General features: G+C 41.6%; 1 protein-coding gene across 8 annotated transcripts in view; it reads left to right on the top strand.

Annotated features, from left to right (window-relative positions):
• LOC110535660 (DNA topoisomerase 2-binding protein 1) overlaps positions 1-24,938 on the top strand; it is a 128,160-nt gene extending 103,222 nt beyond the window's left edge. For 5 of the 8 annotated variants that reach the window (XM_036935412.2, XM_090190058.1, XM_090190061.1 and 2 more), the window contains 3 exons: positions 18,998-20,206; positions 20,571-20,725; positions 23,498-24,938. In XM_036935412.2, the coding sequence (XP_036791307.1) occupies positions 18,998-20,206; positions 20,571-20,725; positions 23,498-23,608 (1,475 nt within the window). In that variant the 3' untranslated portion in view covers positions 23,609-24,938. Of the gene's footprint in view, positions 1-18,997; positions 20,207-20,570; positions 20,726-22,717 lie in introns of all 8 variants that reach the window. The other 3 variants (XM_090190064.1, XM_090190065.1, XM_090190062.1) reach the window with 3 other exon arrangements.
• The last annotated feature ends 701 nt before the right edge of the window (positions 24,939-25,639 follow it).

Raw genomic sequence — 25,639 nt, 5'->3', positions numbered from 1 at the left:
CCTTGTTCAGGGGCAGAATGACAGATACCTTGTCAGCTCGGGGATTCAATCTTGCAACCTTACAGTTAACTAGTCCAACGCTCTAACCACCAGATTATATTGCTTGTTACGCAAATGCAGTAAGAAGCCAAGGTAAGTTGCTAGCTAGCATTAAACTTATCTTATAAAAAACAATCAATCAATCATAATCACTAGTTATAGCTACACATGGTTGATGATATTACTAGTTTATCTAGCGTGTCCTGCGTTTCATATAATCGATGCAGTGCGTATTCGTGAAAAAGGACTGTAATTGCTCCAATGTGTCCCTAACCATAAACGTCAATGCCTTTCTTAAAATCAATACACAGAAGTACTGTATATTTTTTTAAACCTGTATATTTTGCTAAAAGAAATCCAGGTTAGCAGGCAATATTAACCAGGTGAAATTGTGTCACTTCTCTTGCATTCATTGCACGCAGAGTCAGTGTATATGCAACAGTTTGGGACGCCTAATTTGCCAGAATTTTACGTAATTATGACATAACATTGAAGGTTGTGCAATGTAACAGGAATATTTAGACTTATGGATGCCACCGTTAGATAAAATATGTAATGGTTCCGTATTTCACTGAAAGAATAAACGTCTTGTTTTCCAGATGATAGTTTCCGGATTCGACCATATTAATCCTAAGGCTCGTATTTCTGTGTGTTATTATGTTATAATTAAGTCTATGACTTGATAGAGCAGTCTGACTAAGCGATGGAAGGCACCAGCAGGCTCGTAAACATTCATTCAAACAGCACTTTCATGTGTTTTGCCAGCAGCTCTTCGCTGTGCTTCAAGCATTGAGCTGTTTATGACTTCAAGCCTATCAACTCCCGAGATTAGGCTGGTGCAACCGATGTGAAATGGCTAGCTAGTTAGCGGGGTGGTCGCTAATAGCGTTTCAAATGTCACCCGCTCTGAGACTTGAAGTGGTTGTTCCCCTTGCTCTGCAAGGGCCGCGGCTTTTGTGGAGCGAATGGTAACGCTGCTTCAAAGGTGGCTGTTGCCGATGTGTTCCTGGTTCAAGCCCAGGTAGGGGCGAGGAGAGGGACGGAAGCTATACTGTTACACTGGCAATACTAAAGTGCCTATAAGAACATCCAGTAGTTATTTTTTATATATATATATATATATATATATATATGAAATACAAATGGTATATAGAAAAATAGTCCTATAATTCCTATAATAACTACAACCTAAAACTTCTTACCTGGGAATATTGAGGTTTTTTTTTAAATTTCACTTCACGAATTTGGACTATTTTGTGTATGTCCGTTACATGAAATCAAAATCTATTTAAATTACAGGTTGTAATGCAACAAAATAGGAAAACGCCAAGGGGGATGAATAATGTTGCAAGGCACTGTACCTACCCTTACCACCTGGGGGCGGACCAGGAAGTCCAGGATCAAGTTGCAGAGGTGTTCAGTCCCAGGATCCTTAGCTTAGTGATGAGCTTTGAGGGAACTATGGTGTTGAACGCTGAGCTGTAGTCAATGAATGGCATTCTCACATACTGTGGCAAGAAAAAGTATGTGAACACTGGAAATACCTGGATTTCTGCATAAATTGGTTATAACAATAGACAAACACAGTCTGCTTAAACTAATAACACACAAACAATTATACGTTTTCATGTCTTTATTGAACACACCTTGTAAACATTCACAGTGCAGGGTGGGAAAAGTATGTGAACCCTTGGATTTAATAACTGGTTGACCCTCCTTTGGTAGTTATAACCTCAACCAAACGTTTTCTGTAGTTGCGGTTCAGACCTGCACAACGGTCAGGAGGAATTTTGGCAGGTCACCTTGGTGTTCTTGCTTGAAACATGTTGGTATTACAGACTCAGACAGGTTGAAAATGTCAGTGAAGACAATTGCCAGTTGGTCAGCGCATGCTCGAAGTGCACGTCCTGGTAATCCGTCTGGCTTGACGAAACAAAACGAACTGGCAACTGACAAATAGAGAACACAGGTATAAACACACTGGGGATAATGGGCGACACCTGGAGGGGTGGAGACGAGCACAAAGACGGGTGGAACAGATCAGAGTGTGACAAATTCTTGGAATGGATTTCAATCAATCTGATGAGTTGACCGAACTCTAATGAAGATCTATAGCTTTGGCTGTGGAGAGGGGTTTCAGTGAGAATGCACAGAGAGAGTGATGATATCATCTCATGATATGATCAAACACTCGTTAGCACAGGAAGTTTCTCTCTTCTCTTCCCATTATTACCTTTGGTCACACGCCTTCTTTCCTATGGTTTTCTTTTCTGGTCTCGTTTCTTCTCTGTTCACTCTAACCTTCCATGTCTGTCTAGCTCAACATGGTTATCTGTACAGGCCCGCCTGACGCTACAGGGAAGACTCCTCATTTGTTTTAAGACAATGTTTTTTTGCCCTCTTTCCTCAATCCAATTCCTTCCAAATAAGCCAATTCCTTTCAAGTATGCCTCAAGTGCAAATTGCATTGTAAAGTCATCTCTTGATTTAAATGTAACTTTAGGCTACTAACAACAAGAGGGCTTTGTGTTGGAGTTTACCTGTTTGACAGACGAAATTGGTCTACTATCCATAGATTATCAGCCAAGACATGATTATTTAAAATGATTTATAACAACACTTTAGTCTGCAAATGCTTTATGCTAGAAACAACCTGTAAAATGCCAGGGAAAGATGGGACTCCGATGCATATGGGATATATTTGGTTTGTCTCTATAACATTGAGGCTGCTCTTCAGCCTTCTATAGCAAAGGAGACACAAAATCCACTTTGCTTGGGAATTAATGTGATTCTGTCAGTGATTCTGTCACTATCAATTGACGTTCAACATTTCAACAGGCTATTAAACAATATGCTAACTCTAAATCAGCCAGGAGCAAGCCAGGTAGCCTAGGATGGAATGAAAATTAATTATTTAGGCTATTATATTATTATTATTATTATTATTATAAATTCAAGGCTATAGCCTGCCATTTCAGAAATACATTGTGAAGCAATCGTGACACGCTACAGGCTGGCAGGAGCGCTCAGCATTTCAACAACACATCAACAACATGCCTATACGTTTTGCATTCAGGCTTTATAAAATGAAATTGAAAACAATTATTACTTAGAATTAAATAATAATGAAATGGAAAATGCCTTATTAGTCTAACAGCCATTGAGGATCATGTGGTGAGCTATGCATACCTAGTTTGTTAGTTTAGCCTAGCAGATGTTCTTATATTCCCATGCCATTATCACAGTCACAAATCTATTTAACAACAATATCATGGAATAAAATAGAATAAATGACAAAATGATAGTTTCCTGAATGAAATAAAAGTGCGTATAGGCCTACCTGATGATATGCGGCTGCGGTGTTTAAAAAATAAAATGTATTTTTCTTGATACTTCAGTTGTAACTGGTTCTGTTGACATTGTTTACAGTTGATAGACATCTTTAATACTGTTCCAAACTTAGACTATTCTATTTTTTAACAATAGTCTGTACAGAAATCAAAACCTCTCCGGTGCTGCAGCATGCGTTCATTCGTTGTCATGCTCTGTTGTGGTATTAAAATATGAAGTTTTCAAGCATTCAGGAGGGGCCTTGTAAAAATATATTTTACTGAAGTGAGAGCCATCCATTTTCTCCAGGTATCCTTCATTATAAATAATTTACAATCCCTTATAAAATGTCAATCTTCTTTCCGCCCTTTGGCAAATTGTGTAGAATTGCAGCAAACTTGGCCTCCCGAGTAATGCAGTGGTCTAAGGCCACTGCATCGCAGTGCTTGAGGCGTCACTACAGACCTGGGTTCGATCCTGGGCTGTGTCGCGACCGGGAGACCCATGAGGCGGCGCACAATTGGCCCAGCATTGTCCGGGTTAGGGTAGGGTTTGGTCGTCCGGGATGTCCTTCTCCCATCGCGCTCTAGCGACTCCTGTGGCGGGCCGGGCGCATGCACACTGACACAGTCACCAGTTGTGCGGTGTTTCCTCCGACACATTGGTGCGGCTGGCTTCCGGGTTAAGCGAGCAGCGTGTCAAGAAGCAGTGTGGCTTGGCAGGATCATGTTTCGGAGGACGCAGCGATGGGACAAGACTATAACTACCAATTAGATATCACGAAATTGGGAAGAAAAAGGGGTAAAAAGAAAATAAATATATAATAATTGATTGCAACAAACTTGCTTTAAAACTGTCTCATGGGAAAATGTGTAGAATTGCAGGAAATTACCTATTCTCTCTGCGTTGTCAAGAGGAGGGGGCACTAAAATGTTCTGTTCGCAATAAAATGTCACTTAGTCATGCTAAATAATGTCCCCTAGTCAAATAGTGTCCCCCTCTAGGTCACAATGGGATTCGATAAACTATTCGCTTCCGTTGCTATATCAACGGTATGATGACCTTAGAATTAGAATTTTGGAGATCGTTACAGCCAAAATTACATTTTTATCATTGCTATGTTTGTCTGTTGCCAGTTCTGTTGCCAGTCTTGTCTTGTCAAACCTGCCAGCGTGTTTTTACAAGTCTGTTTTCTACCCCTTCCTGTTCTGCCTGCCCTGACCATACAGCCTGCCTTGTGTTGTTCTAACAAGGCTGATTTCTGCAAGAATTTTGCTGTTTAAACAAGTTTTGTTTAGCTTATAAAATGAAAACATTCATTCAAACTACTTGTTGGTACCTTGTTAACATTACAACATGAAGTCCATGTCTTAAACATTGCTACGTTTCGGAAATGGCAAAGAAAACGTGTAATCTGCTTGACACATTAAAGTTACTTACCTTACAGATCACGAAGTCAGCTAATTTCCACTCCATTCATATGCAAATCCATTTGATGCACACACTGGCTTGTCTGGCTGTCATGTTTAACCTGCTCTTGTCTACACTGAAATAATATCACTTCACTAGTCCTCTATTGTGATATTTTTTCTATCTAGCTTGGCTCAAATATGTATCCATTGAAGGTACTAGGATACAACAATTAATCTTGTGGACGAAATAAATACCATCAAAGGATACCTTACAACTTACAATAATGAACACCATGTGAAACAGCTGTGAAAACCAACCAGCAATATTTAAGATTTGATTACGTAAACGTTGATCATTTTTGGTGCTGTTGTGCCAATCATTTATTTTCACAGATTTTTTTGTGCACTCCCATGGCAATCATAGATTAAAATACGGAATTCTGGTGTGTGGAATTCTGCCTGTCACTTGTTCTCAACAGGCAGCCAGTCTCAGAAGGGGGACTTGAAGAGGGAGACTGCAAAGTCCAGGCACTGCTGCTCTCTTTGTTCTGAGTGTTTGCAGTGCTAGTGTTTTTAGTTCATCTGTGTATCTCACATATTATGTGCCCAGTATGACAGAGCAAGAAAACTTTCTTAGCAGATAATGACATCATGACAACAACAGTAGCTATAGATGATGTAATGAAAAGTTGGAGGGTGGTTGGTAATGGAGGACATCAGGTGGATCCAGGTCTGGGTGTTGGGCAGAACCCCTAGGTCCTGGAGAGCAGGAGCAGAGTTAAAGGGAACGGGGTAGGAGACCGAGACGTAAACAAACAAACTCACAGGTTACATTTTACTGTGAGAAAATTTGATGGATTAGTGCAGTGTTTATAAAATTAATTAACAGCGGGCAATCATTTTAACTGGTCAAAAACCTCAATCCTTCTCAGTCCGTGCCTGAAAGGCATTTTCATCTGGTTCGACAACTTCCACCACATCAGGTGGGATTTCTGTGATCTGAAAGTACTTATACAAAAATAACAATAGACAAACAACACTAAGTCAATCACAACTTTGAAAGACTACAGTACAGTGAGGGGAAAAAAACATTTGATCCCCTGCTGATTTTGTACGTTTGCCCACTGACAAAGAAATGATCAGTCTATAATTTTAATGGTAGGTTTATTTGAACAGTGAGAGACAGAACAACAACAACAAAAATCCAGAAAAACGCATGTCAAAAATGTTATAAATTGATTTGCATTTTAATTAGGGAAATAAGTATTTCTCAATCAGAAAGATTTCTGGCTCCCAGGTGTCTTTTATACAGGTAACGAGCTGAGATTAGAGCACACTCTTAAAGGGAGTGCTCCTAATCTCAGTTTGTTACCTGTATAAAAGACACCTGTCCACAGAAGCAATCAATCAATTAGATTCCAAACTCTCCACCATGGCCAAGACCAAAGAGCTCTCCAAGGATGTCAGGGACAAGATTGTAGACCTACACAAGGCTGGAATGGGCTACAAGACCATCGCCAAGCAGCTTGGTGAGAAGGTGACAACAGTTGGTGCGATTATTCGCAAATGGAAGAAACACAAAAGAACTGTCAATCTCCCTCGGCCTGGGGCTCCATGCAAGATCTCACATCTTGGAGTTGCAATGATCATGAGAACGGTGAGGAATCAGCCCAGAACTACACGGGAGGATCTTGTCAATGATCTCAAGGCAGCTGGGATCATAGTCACCAAGAAAACAATTGGTAACACACTACACCGTGAAGGACTGAAATCCTGCAGCGCCCGCAAGGTCACCCTGCTCAAGAAAGCACATATACATGCCCATCTGAGGTTTGCCAATGAACATCTGAATGATTCAGAGGACAGCTGGGTGAAAGTGTTGTGGTCAGATGAGACCAAAATGGAGCTCTTTGGCATCAACTCAACTCGCCGTGTTTGGAGGTGGAGGAATGCTGCCTATGGCCCCAAGAACACCATCCGCACCGTCAAACATGGAGGTGGAAACATTATGCTTTGGTGTTGTTTTTCTGGGGACAGGACAACTTCACCGTATCAAAGGGACGATGGACGGGGCCATGTACCGTCCAATCTTGGGTGATAACCTCCTTCCCTCAGCCAGGGCATTGAAAATGGGTCGTGGATGGGTATTCCAGCATGACAATGACCCAAAACACACGGCCAAGGCAACAAAGGAGTAGCTCAAGAAGAAGCACAGTAAGGACCTGGAGTGGCCTAGCCAGTCTCCAGACCTCAATCCCATAGAAAATCTGTGGAGGGAGCGGAAGGTTCGAGTTGCCAAACATCAGCCTCGAAACGTTAATGACTTAGAGAATATCTGCAAAGAGGAGTGGGACAAAAATCCCTCCTGAGATGTGTGCAAACCTGCTGGCCAACCACAAGAAACGTCTGACCTCTGTGATTTCCAACAAGGGTTTTGCCACCAAGTACTAAGTCATGTTCTGCAGAGGGGTCAAATACTTATTTCCCTCATTAAAATGCAAATCAATATCTAACATTTTTGACATGCGTTTTTCTGGATTTTTTTGTTGTTATTCTGTCTCTCACTGTTCAAATAAACCTACCATTAAAATTATAGACTGATCATTTCTTTGTCAGTGGCCAAACATACAAAATCAGCAGGGGATCAAATACTTTTTTCCCTCACTGTACATGCAATAATTGTATGTACAATTGCATTGTTTACCTCAGTCAACCGTCCGTACTCGGTGGAGGCCTGGATGCTGCTGTTGTGTGCAAAGAGAATTACCTTCCGGTTGTTCTCCCACCCTTCCTGGTACCAATCAAGGGACTTGTCCATGGCAGTCTTGAGGGGTCTGGTTGGTCCATTCACCAAACCTGGAGGAGGGGGAAAGAAAGCGATATCTATTGACAACGTTAGATATTGAAATATGTCTGATTATGTACCATAGAAAAACAAATAGTAAAAAATAAATAAAACAAACCATTGGTGACAGAATATAACCTGTAACATCCGTACCTTGTACCAGCGTTCATGATCTCGGTCACCCAAGATGACCTCAGGAGAACCGTGGGTGTAATGACCTTTAAGCAAAAAGTGACAAATTGAAACATTGTGTGCTCTGTGATATGACATTAATTGAAATTATTATATTTTCAGATATAATAGAATGTGATTGATAAACAAAAGGTTATTTCACTTGCCCAGCTGTCCACCTTGACAATTCCCCGTCAGAAGAAGCGTAGGCTTCATTTCGAAATGGCCAGCATTCATCTCAGTCAGCACGGCCTCCTTCTCCTCCTTAGTAAAAATCACCCTCCTGTGTGGCTGGCCATCCTTCCCCCGTAGGTAGATATGATTGCCTAACAAGTTGGAAGAGAAGAGTTGTTGAAATACTCAAGTCTAATAATATTTGCACTGCTGTGTTTCTCTCTGTTTTTTTTCTTTCCATCTCTCTCTCTCTGTCTGTCTTACACTCTCTTCCCACCTCTCTCCCCCTCTCTCACGTTCATCCTTTCTCATTTTATCCCCCCCTCTCTGTGTCTCTCTAGCAAAAACACCTACTGTAGTTTACACCTATCCATTTAATTGATCAGGTTTAACGTATAGCTAGACACAGCAATATGACAGACATATAACTATATCAGTGGAGGCTGCTGGGGAGAGGACGGCTCATAATAATGGCTGGAATGGAGTCAATTGAATGGTATCAACCACGTGTTGAATACCATTCCATTTACTCCATTCCAGACATTATTATGAGCCGTCCTCCCGTCAGCAACACTCCACTGAACTATATGTATAGTTAGCAACTAGCCTACTGTACGTTAGATGGAAAATGGTTGTGAAAAGTGGTTGTGCATAGCTAAATCTGTCCATCTAATTGAAGTTAACTGCTTTACAAGCTACATACAAACAGAAAGCTGCAATAACAGTTACAGTAGCTTATCTTTAAATATTAATGGATATGAAGTTAAACTGAATCGGAGTGATTGGAAACTCAATAGTAGACTGTTGGAAGATGATAATTTCAAGATTTTATTATTAAACTTTTATTTAACCAGGAAGGGCTCATTGAGATTTAAAATCTATTTTTCAAGAGTGTCCTGGCTAAGATAGGCAGCACCAAGTCATTACAAAAATTACAGACAAACAACATGAAAAACTACAAGTAATCTAGTAAAAACCATAGAATTCACAAGAGTATAACAAAATCAAAAACAGCAAATGTAAAAATATTGACAGGTCAGGGAATCAGTCTCAAGATCATTCACCAGTGATTTAAAAATACCAATCGGGACAAGTTCTTCCAGTTTAAAAGTATTTTGTAAGGTGTTCCAAGACGATGGTTCAGAGTACTTAAAAGCCCTTTTACCAAATTCAGTTTGGACATTTGGAACAGTTGGCATGATAAAGTCCAGCGAACGAGGAGAGTACCCACCACATTTCTGAACAATAAAAATGCCCAAATAAAAAGGTAGTAAACCTAAAATGGCTTTGTAAATAAAAGTATACCAGTGACTGAGCCTACGAGTGACTTGAAGGCCAGCCAACCCTATACAAAGTGCAGTGGTGCGTAAGAGTTTTTCAGTTTCAAATCAATCTCAAAGTGCCATGGTAAAGAGTGTCAATTGATCTCAAACACTGAGCATTCATATAGATGGATGCCAAAGATATTATACAAGACAATTGGAGGAAAGCCCAACTATTTAAGTCTTATGGGAAATATTGGGAATTAATGAAGAATGAAATAAGACAAACAGCCATGAAGAGAGGTAAAGAAATGGCTGAACTTAAAAGATTGAGGGAAGATAAACTTGTTAAGGAAATACTTTCTCTAATCTCTATGGAGGACCTTGATGAAGAAGGAAAGATTCAGTTATTCTCTTTACAACTACAAATGGAGCCAATGTATGAAGAGAGAGCAAAAGGGGCATTTGTAAGATCAAGAAGGAGATGGTTGGAGGAAGGTGGAAAAAAATAATAATTAAATGTACATCTATTCATAAGCTTAATATAAATGGCAAAGAAAATGAAAATCCCAAAGATATTTAAAAATATGTTTCAGAATTCTATGGTAACCTTTATACCAGTAATGCCTGTCCTACATATCTGCCTTTCTAGACTCAGTCAAAGACCATGCAAAAGTCATAGATGAAGACTTCCAAAGGTCTTGTGATGAAATTATTTATATTAATGAAATAAAAAAAATGTATCAGCAAGTTAAAGAGAACACATATCCAGAGAATGATGGCATTATTAGTGAATTCTATAAATATTTCCAGGAGGATATTATTGAATTTATTTTTTATGTTTTTAAGGAGGCAATTGATTTAGGGGTCCTGCCTGTTTCTATGACACAAGGCCTAATTTCTGCTACTTGCATCCATCTTTGCAGAAAGACTTATGAAGGGCAGACATATATGTAATAATATTCTACTAGTATTGGACTTGATAGACTACAATGAGCACATTATGGAAGATAGCTTCATTTTATTTGTAGACTTTTACAAGGCATTTGATACCGTTTTTGAGACTTCGATTTTTTGGTTTTGGTCAATATTTTCAAAGTGTAATTAAGACACTTTACAATAACAGTAACAGCTCTGTTAAATTATCCCATGGAATTTCAGAGATTCCACAAGGATGCCCAATTTCTCCTTTCTTATTTTTATTGGTCACACAAGTTATGGCACTTCATATAAATAAGGATAGTTTTAGGGGTATTCAGATACAAAGACAAAGAGAGAAAATGGGTGACGACACCACCATTTTTTTTGAAAGATCATAATGAAGTTAGGAAAGCTATTGAGTGTATTAATGCCTTCTCACATGTATCAGGTTAATCTCTGAATATTAGGAAATGTGAATTATTTGCGTTGAAAAGATGTGACTTAAACTCAGTATGTAATATCCCTGTAAAAAATATGATCACATTTCTTGGTATTAAAGTTAGCAAAGATCAGAAAGAAAGGGCCAACTTAAATTTATCTCCTATTGTAGAGAACATTTGAAAGAGATTAAACTCCTGGTTATTAAGAGATCATTCTGTATCTGGACGTGTACTATTGTCAAGATCTGAAGATCTGTCCAGATGAGTTTACACCTCCCTTGCTTTGGATGTTCCTCTGTCAGTAACTAAAATGGTTGATACTCAATTATTTTACTTCATATGGAGGAATAAACCTCATTATTTAAGAAAAGCGGTAATATGTAGCACCCAAGGTGAGGGAGGGTTGAATGCTCTAGATTGTAAAACCTCTAATATAATATTTTAGATTAAATGGATACAAAACTATTGAAGAAATAAGGATTGCATTTGGAATAGTATCCCTAATTTAATATTCCAACAGATTGGTGGTCTAGAATTTCTACTCAAATGCAACTTTGATATGGGTAAAATCCCTATTAAGCTTGCAAACGTTCATAAACAAGTACTTCTAACTTGGAACCTCATGTACAAACACAATTTGTCCCCACATAGGTATCCAATCTAAAGACATAAAATACAAAAACAAGTCTATTTTTCCAGAACTGGTTTGACAACAGCATTATTTGGGCTAAACAATTATTGAATAATGATGGACAACCCTATGATCATCCAGAATGTATGACAACACACAATGTTACATTCACTCCTGAGGAGTATCAAAATGTTGTTAGAGCTGTCCCTAAAGGTGCTATTCTTCTTTTAGGAGAATATAACAATAGTCCAAGTGCAACTGTTGATGATTTTGTAGCCTCAATATAATTAGAAGGAATTTACATTTTGAACTATAAATATAATAACATCTACAGTGCCTTGCGAAAGTATTCGGCCCCCTTGAACTTTGCGACCTTTTGCCACATTTCAGGCTTCAAACATAAAGATAGAAAACTGTATTTTTTTGTGAAGAATCAACAACAAGTGGGACACAATCATGAAGTGGAACGACATTTATTGGATATTTCAAACTTTTTTAACAAATCAAAAACTGAAAAATTGGGCGTGCAAAATTATTCCTCCTTAAACTAAGGTGAATTTTGTGATTTTACCTACTAATGGTGAAGGTGATGATTTAGAGAGGATAAACTGTGCTGTGATCTGTGCCTAAGGGCAACTTCTACCCCCTGAGTGTGTTTTGCTGGGGTACCTGAAATGCAGACTGAGCAGCTAGAGGAGAGTTCTGCATACCTAGGTGGGACAACCACATCACAGGCATAGAAAGTATATTTTTCCCAAATAATGGATCTATCATCAGTAGAGTCAGAGCTAGAAGGGGGGGGGGGGGGGGGGGTCAAGTGCAAGTGGTGCAGGTAGGAGGATTATTTAAGATACTGTTTGAAGGTAGAGTTTCAGATGTTAAGGGAAATGGACAGGGACTCTACTGTCCTAGCTTCATCGGGAAACTGGCTCCACCATTGGGGTGCCAGGACAGAGAAGAGCGTGAGCTGCCCTTCCGTAGGGGTGGGAGGGCCAAGAGACCAGAGGTGGCAGAACGGAGTGTTCGGGCTGGGGTGTAGGGTTTGAGCATAACCTAAAGGTAGGGAGGGGCAGTTCCTCTTGCTGTTCCGTAGGTAAGCACCATGGTCTTGTAGTGGATGCGAGCTCCGACATGAAGCCAGTGGAGGGTGCGGAGGAGCGGGGTGACATGAGAGAGTATGGGAAGGTTGAAAACCAGGCGGGCTGCAGCGTTCTGGATAAGTTGCATGGGTTTGATTGCACAAGGGGGTAGCCCAGCCAACAGTGAGTTGCAGTTGTCCATACGGGAGAAGACAAATGCCTGGATTAGGACCTGCCCCGCTTCCTGTGTGAGGTAGGGTCGTACTCTACGGATGTTGTAGAGCTGCTCTCTACTACACACACTAAGTTGATTCTCTGCTATGATTGGTGTGGTGGATATAGGATGTAGCAGTGTAGGCTACATCTCACACTATTACCCCACTGCAGTAGTTGGTAGTATTGGTAGTTTAAGTAAATACCGACCAATGAGGTTATAGGTGAATGTTGAGGATTTGATCATTTTCACCATTATGATGCTTGAATTTCACTAGGTCTCAAACTCAATGCCACTGGGCGGCCAATTTGGCTTTCTGTGGCCCTGGCATTGACTCTAATACTGAGTGATGTGAAAGGGACAGAGAGATGGGGCAAAAGTCCTTAGATCAAGTGCACAAGACACAGCAGCCAGCCCTATGATCTACTAATGTCCCATTCCCCTCCATGTCATCAATAGAGCACTTATACATGAATGTCACTCACTTCTTATGCATTCCAAACAGCCTTTAACTCAGTAAGTTTACTGCATAAATTGCCCTTCCCCATGATAAATCTCTTGGCTGGGTTAATTGAAAAAAGGTTTTGGCTGATATAACAGAAATAAATCAGGATCTAATTTAACAGTAATATTGACCTCGTCCTTGTTTTTCTCCATCCCAGAATAGTGAGTGGTATGATCAGGTGGGTGTCAGAGATAGTGAGCGAAGCTAACAGGTTGAATCAATGTGGAAAACTGACTGGATTTGCAAAACCCAACTTTTAACCTAAATCCTATGACATGGTGACCTTTTTTCTGTTGAATTCACGTTAGTTGACAACTCAACCAAATGTAAATAAAAACTAAATTTTGAACTGACGTCTGTACCCAGTGGGTTTGGTGTTGACAAGCCCTTTTAATGAAATGTACTGGCAACCTTAAATCTGCAATCCATATAGTAGTGAAACTGCCATGTTCGTTTGCAATATTACAACAACAAAGACGTTACTTCAAACAACGAACGCTGTTCAATCGTGGTTTCATCAGACCAGAGAATCTTGTTTCTCATGGTCTGAGAGTCCTTTAGGTGACCTTGGGGCAAACTCCAAGCGGGCTGTCATGTGCATTTTTACGGAGGACTGGCTTCCGTCTGGCCACTCTACCATTAAGTCCTGATTGGTGGAGTGCTGCGGAAATGGTTGTTCTTCTGGAAGCTTCTCCCGTCTCCACAGAGGAACTGGAGTTCTGTCAGAGTGATCATCGGGTGCTGGTCACCTCGCTGACGAAGGCCCTTCTCCTCCGATTGCTCAGTTTGCACAGCGGTCTTGGTGGTTCCAAACTTCTTCCATTTAAGAATGATGGAGACCACTCTGTTCTTGGGGACCTTCAATGCTGCAGAAATGTTTTGGTACCCTTCCCCAGATCTGTGCCTTAACACAATCCTGTCTCGGAGCTCTACGGACAATTCCTTTGACCTCGTGGTTTGGTTTTTGCTCTGACATGCACTGTCAACTATGGGACCTTATATAGACAGGAAAATACCTGTCTATATAAGGTCCCACAGTTGGGGTATTGTGTGCAGTGGTGGACAATGTACTCAATTGTCATATTTGAGTAAAAGTAAAGATAACTTAGTAGAAAATTACTCAAGTAAAAGTGAAAGTCACCCAGTCAAGGACTACTCGAGTAAATGTCTAAAAGTATTTGGTTTTAAATACTTAAGTATCAATAGTAAAACTAAAAGTATAAATCATTTTAACTTCCTTATATTAAGGAAACCATTTTCTTTATTATTATTTTTTACGGATAGCCAGGAGCACTCCAACACGCAGACATAATTTACAAACGAAGCATTTGTGTTTAGTGGGTCCGCCAGATCAGAGGCAGTAGGGATGTTCTCTTGATAAGTGTGTGAATTGGACCATTTTCCTGTCAAAATGTAACGAGTACTTTTGGGTGTCAGGGAAAATGTATGGAGTAAAAAGTACATTATTTTCATTGGGAATGTAGTGAAGTTAAAGTTGCCATGAATATAAATAGTAAAGTACATACAGATACCCCATACAGATACTTCACTACTTTACACCACTGATTGTGTATAGATTGATGAGGGGGAAAAAATAATTTAATACATTTTAGAATAAGGCTGTAATGTAACAACATTTGGAAAAAGTCACGTGGTCTGAATACGTTCCGAATACACTATATCTCACTAGGTCAGGATATTTAAGCCTTCATATATCCACTAGTTCCAATCTATGTGCCTGCCCACCCACACGCATGTTTGGGGAGCTATTTTATTCCATTCTGTACTGTGTATTGTGTGTATTAGGTTCATGCCTCATGGTACCTCCTTGCATTACATCAACAGCATTATAGTGTTGTGTACACACTCAGACGGCATTGGAGGCCAAGAGTGTTGCTTAGTTAGGACACTTAGTGAGAGTCTTTACGGGGAGGCTTAGGGGCAGGAAACTGGCTATACAGGATGAAGGGCTCCCTCATTCCCCCAATGAGCCCCTAGAGCTAGCCTGTGTCTGGGGCTGCATCCCGTTCCCTACATAGTGCAGTACTATGAGTCATTGCCTGTGAGTCATTGCGAGTGTCTGTCTTATTGTAACGTATACGCTGGGAGTCTAATAATAAACGGACCATCGAACAATATAACAAACACAAGTCGTGTATAGACATGAAACACATACACAATACTGACTGGGGAAGGAACCTAAGAGTGCCAGATATAGGGGAGGTAATAAGTGAGGTAATGGAGTCCAGGTGTGCCTCATGATGACGTGCAGGTGCGTGTAATGATTGATGGCAGGTGTGCGTAACGATGGAACCCAGGACCGGTGGTTACCGGTGACGTCGAACGCCAGAGGGTGGAGGAGCGGGAGTAGACGTGACACTTATGAGCAGCAGCAGTAGCTCTAATCTAATGTCACTGCCAGACCAGGAGTGGGTGACTCACTGCCAGAAAAAAAGAAACATAACCTTCGATGAAAATGACGAGTTGAGCTGGAGATATACTGTAGCTTGAGATGCCTCCTTGTTGTCCTTAGTATTCACTAACCCTCCACACTGTGTGCATACTTACCAGTAGGCATACTTACAGGGAAATTGAACACACTGCTATAGGAAAAGGAGGAGGGAGGGAGAGTGGGAGTTTGAGCTTCTAGAGACTATTGTAGAGAATCTGCATGAATCCGTATTCTATATCATACCATATAATCTGTGTTTGTGTGTGAGTGCATGCGTGCGCATGTGCTTCTCAAGAGAGATTAGATGACTCTCAACCACACATAGCCTACCACACAAGTAATGAATAACTTTACAAAATATTGACTATTCACTGGACTGACAACGAACATCATGCAACATGTTTTGATGCTACCAAACTTAAAAGGTGTTTTGCCTCCTTTAAGATTTTATGAGCTACTCAATAAAACATGATGATCAGCGGGTTGCCAGATGCATATTAATAAGTGTGTTTATTGCAGATGAGGAGGACCAGTGTGTGAGCGAGTGTGGTTGCATGTATGGGCGTGTGCAGAGTTGCGTGTGTGTGTGTCTGCGGAGTGTATTGCTGGAGCATTTGTTAGTATGTACAACGGATGTAAACTCTGTTGCCATTTTGTTGGTCAGAGGAGCCGGAGCGCATGTATTTTCCAGGCTTTTCCCGACCGACCGAGGGCCGGGTTGCCAGGTAGTGTTGTGATAGTGGGGGTTAGACACTGATTTAGTGTGTGATTGAGGCCAGACTACTGCATGACAAACAGTGTTGCACACTATCACACTCCTGAAGTACAATGCTCAGGAACAACTGCTACTGTTAGTCTATAGCAGCAACATAGTGGCTATGGTTTACTAACAGCCCCCACAATGGACAACATAATATAGTAATCAATTCTACTCTGTGTGGATGGAACCATAGATAGCCTATATGTGACCGAGAGACATGTATGTATTAGTATGTTTGTGCATGTTGGAGGATGGAATACAGTAATAATGTGTTGAGGAGACCGGGGGGGGGGCAAGCACCAGAGATCAACAATGGGCCAAAATATGAGGCAAATATTCCTGGGGTGGGTCAGACTATTTCTGTGAGACTATATGGTCTCCCTGCCTTACGACCATCTCTCTGAGACCACCATTCATAAATCAAACTATCCTGTCTGTGTTATCCCCCAGTCATGGGTCACTCTGGAGTGTCTGGATTAGGCTCCTCTATGCATTAGGGATGTGACAGGCTTGGTAAATGGAAAGCAGAGAGGAGAGGACACTCTCATACAGTACCTAGCGAGCCAGAGCAGCTGTGTCCTAAATGGCACCCTATTCCCCTTGTGCACCACATTTGAATAGGATGTAATTTAGGACACGCACATATCGGGAGGAATATGATTTATGAGTTGAAGGCTGTGTTTAAACGCCTATTGGATCCCTTAATGGACTGGGGGAAATGAGTGTATAGAAATGTGTGATGCTGAAGAATGGTATATGACTGAGTTAAGATAGGTAATCAGTACAGTGTTTGAGATTGTGGATGTGTGCTGGTGCTGTTTTTTGTGGAATTTCACCCTCTTTATTACCCTTCTTTGTCCTTATACTCTCTTTTCTTTATCATTCTTATTTTATTTATTTCTCTCTTTTCTTTTCTCCATCTGTACATGTACTCTACATGGCCGAAAGTATGTGGACACCCTTTCAAGTTAGTGGATTTGGCTATTTCAACCACACCCGTTGCTGACAGGTGTATAAAATCGAGCACACAGCCGTGCAATCTCCATAGACAAACTTTGGCAATAGAATGGCCCATACTGAAGAGCTCAGTGACTTTCAACGTGGTACCATCATAGGATTTTCCAAAAAGTCAAATGTATTTCTTTTACCTTTATTTAACTAGGCAAGTCAGTTAAGAACAAATTATTATTTTCAATGACGGCCTAGGAACAGTGTTCAGGGGCAGAACGACAGATTTGTACCTTGTCAGCTCAGGGATTCGAACTTGCAACCTTTGGTTACTAGTTCAACGCTCTAACCACTAGGCAACCCTGTATGCCCTGCTAGTGCTGCCCCAGTCAACTGTAATGCTGTTATTGTTAAGTTGAAACATCTGTCCTCGGTTGCAACACTCACTACTGAATTCCAAACGGTCTCTGGACGCAACATCAGTACAAGAACTGTTCTTCGGGAGTTTCATTAAATGGGTTTCCATGGCCGAGCAGCCGCACACAAGCCTAAGATCACCAATGCGCAATGCCAAGCGTCAGCTGGAGTGGTGTAAAGCTCGCCGCCAATGGACTTTGGAGCAGTGGAAACTCGTTCTCTGGAGTGATGAATCACGCTTCTCTATCTAGCAGTCCAATGGACAAATCTGGGTTTGGGGGATGTCAGTAGAACGCTACCTGCCCCAATGCATAGTGCCAGCTGTAAAGTTTGGTGCAGGAGGAATAATGGTCTGGGGCTGTTTTTCATGGTTCTGGCTAGGCCCCTTAGTTCCAGTGAAGGGAAATCTTAACGCTACAGCATACAATGACATTCTAAACGATTCTGTGCTTCCAACTTTGTGGCAACATTTTTGGGAAGGCTCTTTCCTGTTTCAGCATGACAATGACCCCATGCACAAAGTGAGGTCCATACAGAAATGGGTTGTCGAGATCGGTGTGGAAGAACTTGACTGGCCTGCCCAGAGCCCTGACCTCAACCCCATTGAACACTTTTGTGATGAATTGGAACGCCGACTGCGAGCCAGGTCTAATCGCCCAACATCAGTGCCTAACCTTACTAATGCTCTGGTGGCTCAATGGAAGCAAGTCCTCACAGCAATGTTCCAACATCTAGTGGAAAGCCTTCCAAATAAAATCATATTGGTCACATACACATGTGTGCGTGTTTAATACAGACTATTTAAAAAATAAGTGAAAATACACATATTATTCAATGGATTATGATTTTATTTTTAAGCGGAGTTGCAAAAGCATAGATTTCAGTGGCAAAAAGCATCAACTTTGCAGTTGTTTCTGATTAATAAATAATGCCATGCTGGTGGATGGTAACATTCAAATAAAACCCAGCCCTGAAATTAAACCTAGGCTGAAAATAATTTGTACATCATATCAAAGGAAAAGACAAATAAAACTTGGATCACACGGATTTGCACGAAGTGGGCACTTCTGACTTGTCACTTCAAGCCCAAATACTGTATGTCATACTTTGACTAAAACGATGATTTATTGACTTATATTGTTGTGCAACATCATGGGTAAGCTCTGGCCATCGTCTTTCTGCTCGATTGAATCCATCCAAAGGTTGTAAGGTTCCTCCAGGACTCATAAACAGCCTATTGCCGCTTCTGGGGATCAGTGTTTGTGCCTCAATATTCCAAGCAGGGAACCTCAGGAGAAAGGGTAGAGCGACCTGCACACACACACACATACACTCAGATATGCATACCTACACACAAGCACACACACATTCTATATAGTAATTATCTCTCTCTGTAGGTGTTCTAGCGATCCTATCTGTGCCATTGGGAGTGGTGTCCTCTACCCAGGAGCTGTACCCCAGCCGGACCCCCAAGGACCCTGTCTCCATGTCAGCGCCCCACAGCAGCCCCCCTAACCCGCTCCTGCCTCTCCCAGACTGGCAGCAGGAGGACTCCAGCAGCGGGGACCCTTGGTCCCCCCAGGGAAGGGCGCTGCCCACAGGCATCATCAAGCCCACCACTGCCCCCACCTCCTGGGGCTGGCATCTAACCCACCACACCAGCCTGGCACACACTGTGACACCACCCAGTAAAGACAGCCTCATTCATGCTGCAGCTACTTTCAGTCCTAACACTGTGAGAGTAAACCAAGACCCTGGCCCTGGCTCTGTCAGCCCCAGTCCAGTCAAGCAGGCCCATTCCCCCAGCTCTGGTGCTCTCAACCCAGGCCACAGCTCCAGTTCTCTCAGTGCAGACCAGGGCCTCTTGCCCAACTCAGTCAATCAAGCCCATAGCCCAGATACTGTTAATGTTAACCAGGGCAACAGCCCTCCTAGCCCTCCCAGCTCTGCTGGCCCACCGAGTGAGGTAGCTCCAGCTGCAGTGGAGGGGACTCCAGACTCTGGGTCTGCCCTGGCTCCTTCTTTGCCCAGCCCGCTCACAGATAGAGAGCATACTCTGGGCCTGGAGCTTGGTGGTCCACCGGCCCCCACACACACCCAGGAGCCTATGGGGGGGAATGTCAAGGAGCCCACAGACACCAGTCAGCAGGACTTCACCACTGAGCTGCAGCCTTCCTCTCTCTCCTCCTCTTCCTCAGAGGATGCTGCTCTAGATCAGACCCTTTGGGAGCATGTTGAAGCCACGCCCGAGCTTTCCCGACCCCACGCCATCACCCTACGGGAGGTGCACTCCCTGGTCAACGAGGACCCCACCCTGGAGCTCAAAACAGATGGCAATGTCACTTTTCATAGCGGCAGTGTGGAGGGCATCCCTGGCAAGGACCCTTCCTCCCAGTGGAACAGCTCATCCGCTACGGAGCCCCCCTCCACGGCCAGTGGGAACTTTCTGAACCGACTGGTCCCCGCCACCACTGCAGACCCCTGGGGTCCTGGTAATGGCTCCAGCCCAGCTCTGGACTCACCGCTGTCCAGCGCCACCATCTGCCTGAGCAAGATGGACATTGTGTGGATCGTGTTGGCCATCAGTGTGCCTGTGTCCTCATGCTGTGAGTATCAAATAGCAACCTGATGAATGCTTTGATGCCAAAATATGTTTGTTTTGTTGATAACAAAGCCCTTTATATCAAATGTCCATTCCCCTCTATATTGTACAATTTTAAGTATAAACTCAAAGCCTCTTAGAGAAAACCATATCAAAGGAAATTGTGTTTGAGTCAGTAGGAGACTGACCACCACTTTTAGGAGGCTGAGATCACGTTTATACCACCCAACCTGTCCACTGAGACAATGTGATACATAATGAAAGAGCTGGACTGAGGTTCTATCGTTTTAGAGGCTGTACTGACTTTGCCTTTCCCTCCTTCCCCACCTTCCTCCATCCTCCCTCCCTCCCTTCCTCTCCCCCTCCAGCTGTCCTGCTGACCGTGTGCTGTATGAGGAGGAAGAAGAAGTCTTCAAATCAGGAGAACAACCTGAGCTACTGGAACAATGCCATCACCATGGACTACTTCAACAGGCACGCGGTGGAGCTGCCCCGGGAAATCACATCCCTTGACAATGCTGAGGTACACACAGTCCTGAGACTGACTGCCACTTTTATTATTAGACCAAAGAGGACTTCCTGTAGGAAATGAGAAATGTTACACTTGAGGGGAAGGGCCTGTATATAATGTTATTGCTGAATTACAGCCCTGGGTCTGGCACTCAATTGCTTTAGAGGGGACTTATTATTTAAGTGAAAGGGCCTATATGTAATGTTGTTGTGAAGCCTTGATTCAGCATGGTATAATGGGCATTTAGTCCAATTGATATAAGCTGTGTGATGGCATGGGTTAGAGTTGAATGAATATGGAACCTATATTCATACAGGCATTACAATGTTGGGCTCCTCTAAATTAGGCTCCTCAACTTGACATAAATTCAGTGATGATACAGAAAATGTAAATCAGCGAGCCAAGTGTTGTTGCCAAAAGTTTGCACACACCTACTCATTCCAGGTTTTTATTTTATGTTCTACATTTTACAAATTACAAACAAATCAAAATATATTTTATGTTTGAGATTCTTCAAAGTAGCCACCCTTTCCCTTGATGAAAGCTTTGCACACTCTTGGCATTCTCTCAACCAGCTTCATGAGGTATTCACCTGGAATGCATTTCAATTAAAAGGTGGACCTTGTTAAAAGTTCATTTGTGGAATTTATTTCCTTCTTAATGCGTTTGAGCCAATCAGTTGTGTTGTGACAAAGTAGAGGTGGTATACAGAAGATTTATTTATTAAAAGACCAAGTCCATATTATTGCAAGAACAGTTCAAATAAACAAAGAGAAACAACAGTCCATCAATCCAGAAAATTGCAGTCGCAAAAACCAACAAGCGCTATGATGAAACTGGCTCTCATGATGACCGCCACAGGAAAGGAAGACCCAGAGTTACCTCTGCTGCAGAGGATGAATTTATTAGAGTTACCAGCCTCAGAAATTGCAGCCCAAATAAATGCTTCACAGAGTTCAAGTAACAAACACATCTCAACATCAACTGTTCAGAGGAGACTGTGTGAATCAGGGCTTTATGGTCAAATTGCTGCAAAGAAACCACTACTAAAGGACACCAATATGAAGAAGAGACTTGCTTGGGCCAAGAAACATGAGCAATGGACATCTTTGTGAGACGCAGAGTAGGTGAACGGATAATCTCCGCATGTGTGGTTCCCACCGTGAAGCATGGAGGTGAAGGTCTGATGGTGTGGGGTGCTTTGCTGGTGACACTATTAGTGATTTATTTAGAATTCAAGGCACACTTAACCAGCATGGCTACCACAGCATTCTGCAGCGATACGCCATCCCTTCTGGTTTGCACTTAGTGGGGCTATCATTTGTTTTTCAACAGGACAATGACCCAAAACACACTTCCAGGCTGTGTAAGGGCTATTTGACCAAGGATAGTGATGGAGTGCTGCATCAGATGACCTGGCCTCCACAATCACGCGACCTCAACCCAATTGGGATGGTTTGGGATGAGTTGGGCCGCAGAGTGAAGAATGTTGAAAAAGCATTCCTCATGAAGCTGGTTAAGATAATGCCAAGAGTGTGCAAAGCTGCCATCAAGGCAAAGGGTGTATACTTACAAAATAGATTTTGATTTGTTTAACAATTTGAGGTTACGACATGATTCCATATGTTATTTCATAGTTTTGATGTCTTCACTATTATTCTGCAATGTAGAAAATAGTATAAAATTAAAAAAGAAAACTTGAATGAGTAGGTGTGTCCAAACTTTTGACTGGTGCTGTATATATGTGGACTATAGTGCCATCTGCTGTAAGATTAATGGTGAAGCTAAAATGTTCCACTTCAACGAATCATTTTGGTGTAATTTTAGACCTTTAGCTGATCCTCTATTTAGTCCATGACATTTCAGTTCACTCTATTGACATATTTTTGTTGCTATGAAATCTTACCGGCTCTCTTCTCATCTGCATACTGACCACACCTCTTTCTGGTTTGTCCTCTTTTTTTTTGTTCCCTCCATCGCTTTCTCTCTCCTCCGGTGGTGCAGGAGTGGATGCCGAGGTTGGAACATGTTTAGGATGCTCGTGGTGACACACGGGTGTTGTGTTGCGTCCCTGTTTTATTCCTCCTCTCACTGAAGCTTTGCCTCATCCCTTCCTCCCTCCATCCATATTGTTCTGTCCTATAGTGCCTCTAGCTTGTCTGGTGCCGTTACCATAGGGATGAATTGTGAATAGATTTATCTCTATGGCCGTTACAGTCAATATATATTGCTTATTTTTCCTGAATAGCCTTTTTCCAGTGCAACCTAGAATATCTATATATAGTAATTTGTTTATGTTAGGGTTTGGGGTATTTCCAGTTAGAATGTACCTCTCTTTTTGTAAGGCTCATACTTCTGAATCAATGTGTTGTTTTTTTCAGCTTTTTCTCCACCACCCCCCCACCCCATGTCTTTTAGCTGAGCAACCGCCACTATTTCTCTCTCCCTCTGCTGTGTTGCGTTTTCTGCTGAGTCACCCCTCCTTTCTTTCTTTTCTCTGTCATGGAGCCTGTTCAACTCTCGTCTCTCCTTCCCTCTATTTTTCTCTCTGTGTGTTCTCTCTGCTAGCGTAATCATTCAGCCATCTTTTGTACTCATGAGAATGGTTTGTGTCTGCCAAGTCACAAAACACTCTGCCCTGAATCTCACTAGCCTTTAGAATCAGCTAGTATTTCTCTTCTATAGTGTGTACCTGGCATGAATCATGCCCATTTTATGTGATGTAGTGTCTTGCTAATGTGTATGTTGTGTGTCTGTGTGCGTGCATGTGTGTGTGTGTTCCAGGAGACGTGTCTACCCCCTAACGGGGACTACAGAAACAGCGGGGTGGTGCTGGTTAACCCTTTCTGCCAGGAGACCTTGTTCATCAACAGAGAGAAGTCCTGTGACATCTAGAGAGGAGGGACGCTGGTCTTGTGACCATGTCCTGAAACCACCAATACAAGACTGTCAAAAATAAAAGTCTGACTTTCAAAATTAAAGTCCCCCCCCCATCATTTTTATACATGTGGTAAATCTTCAGAGACTCCCACTTTATACTGTACATTATGAATATATAGACCAAGATTAAAAGAAGAGCTAATAACAGACACTATTTACTATGAGGGTGCGCCCGCATATTTTTCTGATGTGCATTTTCTACAAATGCTTAATTATGATAAGCGTTTTTATGTCTCTATAAACCACTGAGTGTGTGTGATTTCCATTTTGTTACAGTGGCTTGATGGTGAGAACATTGTGGACGTGGTCACTTGAATTCTGCTTTAGAGAGAAAATATTCTGTAAGAACGTTATGTTTCATTTTCTTTTTAATCAAACCCCCAAAAAATACTGAAAATCCTGTTGAACTTGAATTCTGTACCTACGAGATTTAGGGCAATGTTTGTGAGACCAGGTTTTAGTAGAGGCAATGGAGGTATTATAATTTGAACTGCCTCTGTAGCATGGGGACTGTCTGTGCCTCTCTCTCTTTGCCTATCTCTCTCTCTCTCTCTGCCTCTTTTTCTCTCTGCCTCTTTGCCTCTCTCTCTCTATTTGTGTTATGGAATAGATTCTGGTTTTGGCAGATTTAGTAAAGGTTAGACGTTAAACAAACCTCATTGTTTGTTTAACGTCTATCCTTTACTAAATATTTTGAGACCAAACTTATTGTAACCTCCCTCCATAAGTACAGTACTTGTACAGGAGCACAAACTGTTTATTATTGTAATGTATAGATTGAATGATATTTTATTTCATTTCTGGTTGTAGAAATGAAAATACTGAGATATTTTATCCTGAATATTTACTGTGAGCACATAGTGGCAGTTTAATCAAACATACGTATTTTGTTTCATTATCAAATCAGTTTCAGTTTGTCATGCTTTACTTTTGCTTTGTCACATATTTATATTTACTAAATACTGCCTCTGTTACTGCGTCCGTTTGTCACATATTTATATTTACTAAATACTGCCTCTGTTACTGCGTCCGTTTGTCACATTGTGAAACGCTGATCTGTTAAATCATACTTCCCTGTGTTTGAAGATTTTGTTGAATATGTTGTCAATCTACTGGATGTATGTCGCTGCAATGGGCATGTGGTGCCAAACCAGAGAAAGGGTATTTTGCTACATGTAGAATGGAGAGGAGGGGCAGTATCTTTGGTCTTTTTTTGTATCGTAGCATACATACACTGTACTTTTTACAGCTGAGCAATAAAAGAGAAAAGCTTTTAACATTCTCTGTGTTTTACTGACTATTAATTTGTTTTACTCCTTCCACTCATAAATGAAGACTGTAATGACGCTTGTTATTGTTGCATATTAACTGCATAGTCCTCCTGGGAAATTCTTTGTGCCACTGCCAAGTGTAAGCTGGGATAAAATGAATTCATATTTTTGGCCTTTTATTTTGTCAACCTTTATTTTAATTGACCATGAACACCCCATTGCTGACCCCAGCTAAACCATTGACTTCTAGAATGTTCTCTGTTCATCTATGCTGTATCTGGCCTGTGGCCATTCTATACACATGGCCTCACTGTCATTGGATAAAGCCTACACTTTGCTAATGCTTATCTAGAGAGCTTCAGTACTTGGAGTTCATTAATGAGCTGTCACTTTCTCCTCCCAAGCCAAAAACAAACACTTCAATATAATACAATATATACTTTTCTGGTATATCTTAAAAGGTGCAATATGCAGAAATCTCTCCACCATTTCCTGGTTGCTAAAATTCTAATAGTTCACATAATTTCAGTTCATGTGACAAAACAAGCAGTCATTGTGTGGAGATTGTACCATCTCAACCGCTGTGAAATATATTTTCCATAACCAACAATATTGTATTTACAGCTGTTTGAAGCTGGTGTACAAAACTAAAAGTAAAAGATGCAAGAACTAAACATAAGAATGGGAAGCATAGAAATAGCGCACATAGAACAGA

Source organism: Oncorhynchus mykiss, chromosome 11, assembly GCF_057628025.1.
Source record: "Oncorhynchus mykiss isolate SJ-2025 chromosome 11, ASM5762802v1, whole genome shotgun sequence".
Classification (NCBI taxonomy): Eukaryota; Metazoa; Chordata; class Actinopteri; order Salmoniformes; family Salmonidae; genus Oncorhynchus; species Oncorhynchus mykiss.
Note: the sequence above shows the minus strand (reverse complement) of the source record. Positions and strands in the feature narration are given on the sequence as shown.